Raw genomic sequence first — 9,115 nt, 5'->3', positions numbered from 1 at the left:
CACATGCACGGAGAGATAATATAAGGCTTAGATCATTTTCAGATATAAAACCAGAAGGATTCGCAAGAGCTAGCGTGCCTTCTCTTTATTAATTTAATACAGTAAATACACAGTTCTCGTCTCTGTCTCAACGCGTCGCTGTTGGCCAGTAAATGATGCACAGACTTGATTTAAAGGCAAGCTCTCATTCACCAGAAGAATGAGAGCCTGTCCCGAGAACACCGCTCTTTTCCAGCAGGAGCGTTTTAAACCAATAAAGGGATATTTTTAAGGGAAGATTGAGCACAAGGAGGAAAAGGCCTGGCTAATCCATCTGAGTGATTTTGTGTCTTCTGCTGGAACTGATCATGAAGCTATCTGGACGGTGGGTTTCGTTTTTCTTTGTACTTTGGGCAACATGGGAAACGGCTTTGTCTGTCACGCGTTATTCCATACCGGAGGAGATGGAGCGCGGGTCTGTCGTCGCCAATCTGGCCGCCGATTTAGGGCTGGATGTTAGTGGGCTGGCGCAGCGAGAGGTAAAACTCGACATTTTCCACAACAAGAAATATCTTGATATCAATAAAAGGACAGGTGAGCTGTTTATAGTTGAGAAAATGGACAGGGAATCTCTTTGTAACACAAAAACTATGACGTGCTTTTTAAAATTAGACCTAATAATTGAAAGCCCATTGCGCATTTTCAATATTGAATTAGGCATCACAGACATTAACGATAACGCTCCTCATTTCCGGCGAGATAAGATTGAATTGGATGTCTCAGAGTCCGCGACACCTGGAGAAAGATTTTCTTTGCCGAATGCCTTTGATCCCGACGTTGGTGCTAATACAGTCAAGACCTATAAATTAAGTGAAAGCGAACATTTCGCTGTTGATATACACTCTGGTAGTGACGGGACAAAATACGTCGATTTGGTCCTCACGAAGGCTTTAGACAGGGAAGAGAAGGCCGTTCATAATCTGATACTCACTGCAGTGGATGGAGGAGTCCCTGCGCGCTCCGGAACGGCTAGTATCATCGTGCGCGTGCAGGATACAAACGACAACGCCCCTCAGTTTGATCAGGCGGTTTATTCTCTGAACATTAGCGAAAACTCTCCGGCCGGCACTGTCCTTGTTAAATTGAACGCAACGGATGCCGACGAAGGCCCAAACGCCGACCTTACGTACTCGTTTACGCTTTATACTTCTGAGAAAACGCAGGAGATGTTCTCGCTGAATTCACAGAGCGGCGAAATCGCAGTCAAGGGCACCGTCGATTATGAAGATATGAAAATATTCGAGATGTTTCTTGAGGCGAAAGACAGCGGCCCCGTTCCACTGTCCGGTCAGTGCAGAGTGACTGTGTATGTTAAAGATATGAACGATAACTATCCCGAGATAACCATAAAATCTCTTAAGAATACCGTGGATGAAAACATCCCAGTGGGCTCCGTTATAGCTCTAGTGGGTGTCGGTGACAGAGACACGGGAGATAACGGCAAGGTGAATCTGACAATGAACAAATCCTTACCATTTCTTTTAAACCAAACCTCTGACTACCTCTATGAGTTACTGGTGTCAGAACCCTTAGATCGCGAAATTGTCCCAGAATATGAAATTATGTTAGTTGTGACGGATAAAGGGAATCCGCCGTTATCTGATAATGAAACTATAACAGTCCACTTGCTAGATGTCAATGATAACGCACCGCAGTTCCCACTAACATTCTACACGATACCTGTGATGGAGAATAACGCGCCTGGAGCTTTACTGAGCTCTTTAACTGCTCTAGACCCGGATCTCCACGAGAATCAGTACCTAGTCTATTTTATCATAGAGAAGGAAATAGCCAACACCTCCATGTCCATGCTGTTCTCCATCAACCCGGAGAACGGCAATCTTTACGCGCTCAAGACGTTTGACTACGAGATAGAGAAGGAGTTTCTTTTCCACATCGAGGCCAGAGACTCTGGCGTTCCTCCGCTCAGCAGTAACGTGACCGTTCACATTATTATCATGGATCAGAACGACAACACGCCGCTTATAGTGTCTCCGTGGCGCGCGCACGGCTCGGTGGTGGAGGAGAAGATCCCGAGATCCACCGATAAAGGGACTCTGATCGCCAAAGTCATCGCCATAGACTCCGACTCGGTGCACAACTCTCGAATCTCCTACCAGTTTCTCCACAACACGGACGCCACGTTATTCAGCTTGGATCAATATAACGGAGAGATCCGGACCATGAGAATGTTCAGTTACAGAGACTCGCGCCACCAGCAGCTGGTTGTGATCGCCAAGGACAACGGAGAGCCCGCGCTCTCTGCTACAGTCACCATCAAACTGTCCACGGTGGAGACCGCCCTTAAGACCTATGCTGACCTGACTGAGGTGCCTTTGGGATACGACATCTTCTCGGATTTAAACCTGTATCTGGTGATCGGACTGGGCTCTGTCTCGTTTCTTTTGCTCATCACTATTTTGGTCACCATCGTGCTGAAGTGTCAGAAAACGAAACCCAGCAAAGCGGCTCCTCCGTGCAGGAACAGTGTGATCAGCGAGAGGAACTCCACCATCGCGGACTCCACTCTGGTCTCCAACGATGCCTACTGGTACAGTTTATTTCTAGCAGAGACCAGAAAAGGAAAGCTGGTGGTCAGACAGCCTGTGCCAAAGGGATCGAGGTACATCGTGTCCAGTATACCGAGGAGCACCGGACTGACCGAGACCAGCGACTCAGCTGCTTCTACTCTACAGGTGAGGAAAAACTATTAAACTACCAAAACTATTAACGAAGACAGCATTATACATTCTATTTAGTTGTGTTTATGAAGAGTTTATTTGCAAAATCAGATAGCTCCGTTTTTGTTTATTTAAAAATATGATAAAAATAAGCATTGTGCAAATCATGTTTTTATTGTGTTAGTAAGCTAGTTTTTGTGTTTTGCTATTTTTAACCTAGCAAAAAAACAGCTTGATATTTATTGGATTGCACAATAAAAAAAATGTTAAAAACAGAGTTTTAACTCTTCATTTTCTTTATAAATCTCGGTGACAAATCACATTTATAATATTCATTTTCCCCACTAATAATATGTCCGGTATTCACTATTTCTCATGGTGTAATTCAGCTGAGCTGGCTCTATATTAAATGTGATGTTTTTGAATCATGCACAAAGTGTCGCTGTTGTCTAGCAATACACACGATGGGAATTACTGGTGACCATCATTTAACGCCACGGTCCACAGCTGCCGGAGTGATCCTCTCTTTGCGCGTCTCTTTGTTCCTCCGCGTATTTCATTGTCAGTTTCCATCGCTTGTCTGGATAATATTGGACCTGTATCTTTAATGCAAAAATGGAACCTTGTATGAACGCACGGAAATGGAGAAGGTACGTTTTGTTTTTGCTGGTTATTTTTGCCTTATCAAACCCAGTGTTTGGCGTTACGCACTACTCTATTCCAGAGGAAATGGAGGTAGGATCTGTTGTTGCAAATTTAGCCACCGATCTTGGTTTGGATGTGCAGAGTCTGACGAAACGCAAGATGCGCTTAGATTTGATAGCAAATAAAAAATATCTGGATGTTAATAAAGAAACAGGAGAGTTGTTTATCGTCGAAAAAATAGATAGAGAATATCTTTGCCCGTCCAAAACTACAAATTCTTGTTTTTTAAAGCTCGACGCTACAATCGAAAATCCGATTAGGATTTTCAACATTGAGCTAGAAATATTAGACATCAACGACAATGCACCACACTTTCGACGAGATGTCATGCATCTAGACATTTCTGAATCGACACCGTCCGGCGAGCGCTTCTCACTGAACAATGCGGTGGACTCCGACATCGGATCTAATTCAATCAAGACCTACTATCTGAGCGAAAGTGATCATTTTACTATCGAAATACAGTCCGGTCGAGATGGATCTAAGTTAGCTGATTTGGTACTGAAAAAAGCGTTAGATCGCGAAGAACGAGCGGTTCATAATCTGATCCTCACCGCCGTGGATGGAGGGGTCCCCGCGCGCTCTGGGACGGCTAATATTATTGTCCAAGTGCTAGACACTAACGACAACGCCCCTCAGTTCGATGAAGACAGCTATACTGTACATTTAAGTGAAAATCCTCCAGTAGGAAGCCTTGTTGTTAAGTTAAATGCAACAGATTTGGATGAAGGGCCAAATTCGCAAATTATGTACGCATTCAGTTTATATACCTCTGAGAAAACGCAGGAGACGTTCAATTTGAATTCAGAAACGGGAGAAATTCGAGTTAAAGAGATGATTAATTATGAAGATTTCAAGATCTATGATATGGAGATAATAGCAACTGATAAAGGATCTAACAGTCTCTCTGGAAAATGTAAACTAACTATTTTAATCACAGATATGAATGATAATCATCCGGAAATTTCCATAAAATCATTTTCTGGCCCTGTTAAAGAGGATATATCTGTAAATACAGTAATCGCAGTTGTTAGTGTGAGTGATAAAGACTCAGGAGAAAATGGACAGGTAGATATTCATATTTCTGATGAGTTACCTTTTGCACTCAAAGAGTCTTCTGATAATTATTATGAATTATTAGTTTCAGAACCGTTAGACCGTGAAAAGGTCCCAGAATATGACATCACTATCACCGTGACTGACAGGGGCCACCCGCCGTTATCTGATAATGAAACTATAACTTTAGAGCTGCTGGACGTTAACGACAACGTTCCTCAGTTCTCACAGTCATTCTACACGATACCTGTGATGGAGAATAACGCGCCTGGAGCTTTACTGAGCTCTTTAACTGCTCTAGACCCGGATCTCCACGAGAATCAGTACCTAGTCTATTTTATCATAGAGAAGGAAATAGCCAACACCTCCATGTCCATGCTGTTCTCCATCAACCCGGAGAACGGCAATCTTTACGCGCTAAAGACGTTTGACTACGAGATAGAGAAGGAGTTTCTTTTCCACATCGAGGCCAGAGACTCTGGCGTTCCTCCGCTCAGCAGTAACGTGACCGTTCACATTATTATCATGGATCAGAACGACAACACGCCGCTTATAGTGTCTCCGTGGCGCGCGCACGGCTCGGTGGTGGAGGAGAAGATCCCGAGATCCACCGATAAAGGGACTCTGATCGCCAAAGTCATCGCCATAGACTCCGACTCGGTGCACAACTCTCGAATCTCCTACCAGTTTCTCCACAACACGGACGCCACGTTATTCAGCTTGGATCAATATAACGGAGAGATCCGGACCATGAGGATGTTCAGTTACAGAGACTCGCGCCACCAGCAGCTGGTTGTGATCGCCAAGGACAACGGAGAGCCCGCGCGCTCTCTGCTACAGTCACCATCAAACTGTCCACGGTGGAGACCGCCCTTAAGACCTATGCTGACCTGACTGAGGTGCCTTTGGGATACGACATCTTCTCGGATTTAAACCTGTATCTGGTGATCGGACTGGGCTCTGTCTCGTTTCTTTTGCTCATCACTATTTTGGTCACCATCGTGCTGAAGTGTCAGAAAACGAAACCCAGCAAAGCGGCTCCTCCGTGCAGGAACAGTGTGATCAGCGAGAGGAACTCCACCATCGCGGACTCCACTCTGGTCTCCAACGATGCCTACTGGTACAGTTTATTTCTAGCAGAGACCAGGAAAGGAAAGCTGGTGGTCAGACAGCCTGTGCCAAAGGGATCGAGGTACATCGTGTCCAGTATACCGAGGAGCACAGGACTGACCGAGACCAGCGACTCAGCTGCTTCTACTCTACAGGTGAGGGAAAAAAAAGTCTTAATATTAATGCAGTGTGAGCTGTATTCACTTTGCAAAGTACGGCTACATTTTTAAATCTATCTGACATTCTGGTTGTTGTCGCTGTCTTGCATCTGTTTGTGCATTTGCTTTTAAAAAATGTTCGCGCTAGCAAAGGAAATATTTACGCGAAAAAAAAAAAATTCCGGCCGGTTTAATCTTTTTTAATTCTAATGTATATTATATTTTTACCATGCTATGATTTACAATCTATAGTCGTTTAGCTTCTCGTGACACTTTTTTTTTCATCTTATATAACCCTTGAGCTATTATTATTATGTGCAGTGGTTATGTTTTAGTACTAAATCTCCCTCCTGTGCCACGCAAACCAATGCGCGCAGTGTCGCTGTTTTCCATGAAAACGACACCTCTCAGTTTATATTTCATAACAGCCGATGCTGGTGACGTATTGGCTTTGTTCTCTGCGAGCTGTGTGCTCGTTTCTTTCATGAACACAGCGAAACGGTTTACTCCGCTTTCTAATAATCAAAATGGTATATTTGTAACCGCAACGCTGTTTGTTTTATGCATCATCACTGGAATATAAATCTAAAAAAATGGGTCAACGAATGAAAAGCAAGCCGTTGAAAGGTACGTGCTCGCCATCATTTTAATCTCTGTGCTGAATACATCGTCCTCTGTTACTCATTATTCTATACCCGAAGAACTGGACGAGGGCTCTATAGTGGCTAATTTGGCAACCGAACTGGGATTAGATGTCGGAACATTGAGTAGACGCAGGATTCGTCTCGACACTCTTGCAAATAAAAAATATATGGAAATCAACAAAGAAACGGGAGAACTGTTCATTGTGGAGAGAATCGACCGCGAGCACATCTGCACAACTAAATCAGGAACAACGTGTGTCCTCAAACTGGATGTCACGATCGAAAACCCTGTGAGAATGTTTAATATTGAGTTGGAAATCCTTGATATTAATGACAATGCTCCACATTTTAGAAGGGACACGATGCATTTGGACATTTCAGAGTCGACGCCTGTGGGAGAAAGGTTTTCGTTAAACAATGCGGTTGATCCTGATATCGGCGTTAATTCGATTAAAACATATTACCTCGGCGAAAGCGATCATTTTTCGATCGAGATTCAGACAGGGAGGGATGGATCGAAATTCACTGATTTGATTCTTAAAAAAGCTTTGGATAGAGAACATCAGGCCATTCATAATCTGATACTCACTGCTGTGGATGGAGGGGTCCCCGCGCGCTCTGGCACTGCTAGCATTATTGTGCGCGTTCTGGACACTAATGACAACGCCCCTCAGTTCAATAAAGACAGTTATACTATAAATCTAACGGAAAACGCGCCGATCGGAAGTCTTGTGGTCAAAGTAAACGCGACAGATAAAGACGAGGGATCAAATTCAGATTTAATTTACTCTTACAGTTTATATACATCCGAGAAAACGCAGCAAACATTCAGCCTGAATCCTGAAAATGGAGAAATCAGAGTAAAAGAGATGATTAATTATGAGGATTTCAGGATCTATGATATGGAAATTATAGCGACAGATAAAGGAGTTAATAGTCTCTCTGGAAAGTGTAAAGTTAAGATTTTAATCACAGATATGAATGATAATCATCCTGAAATATCTATAAAATCTTTCTCAAGTCCAGTGAAAGAGGATATATCTGTAAATACAGTAATCGCAGTTGTTAGTGTGAGTGATAAAGACTCAGGAGAAAATGGACAGGTAGATATTCATATTTCTGAGGATTTACCTTTTGCGCTCAAAGAGTCTTCTGATAATTATTATGAATTATTAGTTTCAGAACCGTTAGACCGTGAAAAGGTCCCAGAATATGACATCACTATCACCGTGACTGACAGGGGCCACCCGCCGTTATCTGATAATGAAACTATAACTTTAGAGCTGCTGGACGTTAACGACAACGTTCCTCAGTTCTCACAGTCATTCTACACGATACCTGTGATGGAGAATAACGCGCCTGGAGCTTTACTGAGCTCTTTAACTGCTCTAGACCCGGATCTCCACGAGAATCAGTACCTAGTCTATTTTATCATAGAGAAGGAAATAGCCAACACCTCCATGTCCATGCTGTTCTCCATCAACCCGGAGAACGGCAATCTTTACGCGCTCAAGACGTTTGACTACGAGATAGAGAAGGAGTTTCTTTTCCACATCGAGGCCAGAGACTCTGGCGTTCCTCCGCTCAGCAGTAACGTGACCGTTCACATTATTATCATGGATCAGAACGACAACACGCCGCTTATAGTGTCTCCGTGGCGCGCGCGCGCGGCTCGGTGGTGGAGGAGAAGATCCCGAGATCCACCGATAAAGGGACTCTGATCGCCAAAGTCATCGCCATAGACTCCGACTCGGTGCACAACTCTCGAATCTCCTACCAGTTTCTCCACAACACGGACGCCACGTTATTCAGCTTGGATCAATATAACGGAGAGATCCGGACCATGAGAATGTTCAGTTACAGAGACTCGCGCCACCAGCAGCTGGTTGTGATCGCCAAGGACAACGGAGAGCCCGCGCTCTCTGCTACAGTCACCATCAAACTGTCCACGGTGGAGACCGCCCTTAAGACCTATGCTGACCTGACTGAGGTGCCTTTGGGATACGACATCTTCTCGGATTTAAACCTGTATCTGGTGATCGGACTGGGCTCTGTCTCGTTTCTTTTGCTCATCACTATTTTGGTCACCATCGTGCTGAAGTGTCAGAAAACGAAACCCAGCAAAGCGGCTCCTCCGTGCAGGAACAGTGTGATCAGCGAGAGGAACTCCACCATCGCGGACTCCACTCTGGTCTCCAACGATGCCTACTGGTACAGTTTATTTCTAGCAGAGACCAGGAAAGGAAAGCTGGTGGTCAGACAGCCTGTGCCAAAGGGATCGAGGTACATCGTGTCCAGTATACCGAGGAGCACCGGACTGACCGAGACCAGCGACTCAGCTGCTTCTACTCTACAGGTAGGCTCAGATATATATTTTCTTTTTCAGTAAATTGCCATATGATTGACCCCTTTCGTATTGTTGAGGCACTTAAAAAAAAATCGCATTTTAATACATATTTTTTTAAAACATTTGGAACTGTGATGGTCTTTAAACGTTGCTTTTACAGGCAGAACAGTGCGCAATGATTGAGTTTTTAAAATTTATTATATATTTAAAGTAATTCTCCGTTCATTTAAAACCTTTAAAAAAATAGACAATTTTTCTTTTTGAATGCAATTCGCTCCTTCGCGGATTGATGTGCACCCCTTTCTTCTGTGCGCAGAGAGTCGCTGTTCACCTTTAAAACGTATCTGGCTACACTATATGACAGTCATTTTCGCC

The 9,115-nt window shown here is 44.0% G+C and overlaps 3 protein-coding genes across 3 annotated transcripts; all 3 read left to right on the top strand.

Annotated features, from left to right (window-relative positions):
- Window positions 1-2,768, top strand: pcdhb (protocadherin b). Its single transcript, XM_043257122.1, has one exon. It carries the CDS (start codon window positions 348-350, stop codon window positions 2,751-2,753), a length of 2,406 nt encoding a protein of 801 aa, XP_043113057.1. The 5' UTR covers window positions 1-347; the 3' UTR covers window positions 2,754-2,768.
- Window positions 2,769-3,039: 271 nt separating this feature from the next.
- Window positions 3,040-6,339, top strand: si:ch73-233f7.3 (protocadherin beta-16). The gene is given in 2 exon segments (XM_043257121.1): window positions 3,040-5,303; window positions 5,306-6,339. Coding segments are annotated over 2 exon segments (2,484 nt in total). The 5' UTR covers window positions 3,040-3,335; the 3' UTR covers window positions 5,822-6,339.
- Window positions 6,339-9,092, top strand: LOC122357659 (protocadherin alpha-C2-like; the record flags this gene model as incomplete). The annotated part of the gene is given in 3 exon segments (XM_043257123.1): window positions 6,339-8,051; window positions 8,054-8,749; window positions 9,057-9,092. Coding segments are annotated over 3 exon segments (2,430 nt in total), but the record flags the coding sequence as incomplete, so codon positions are not given.
- Window positions 9,093-9,115: the final 23 nt, after the last annotated feature.

Source organism: Puntigrus tetrazona, chromosome 14, assembly GCF_018831695.1.
Source record: "Puntigrus tetrazona isolate hp1 chromosome 14, ASM1883169v1, whole genome shotgun sequence".
Lineage (NCBI taxonomy): Eukaryota > Metazoa > Chordata > Actinopteri > Cypriniformes > Cyprinidae > Puntigrus > Puntigrus tetrazona.
The sequence above is the reverse complement of the archived record's forward strand: the minus strand, read 5'-3'. Positions and strand labels throughout refer to the sequence as shown.

What these genes read in the sequence shown, in the direction of transcription:
- pcdhb (XM_043257122.1), top strand. Translation starts at nt 348, where the DNA reads ATGAAGCTATCTGGACGGTGGGTTTCGTTTTTCTTTGTACTTTGGGCA.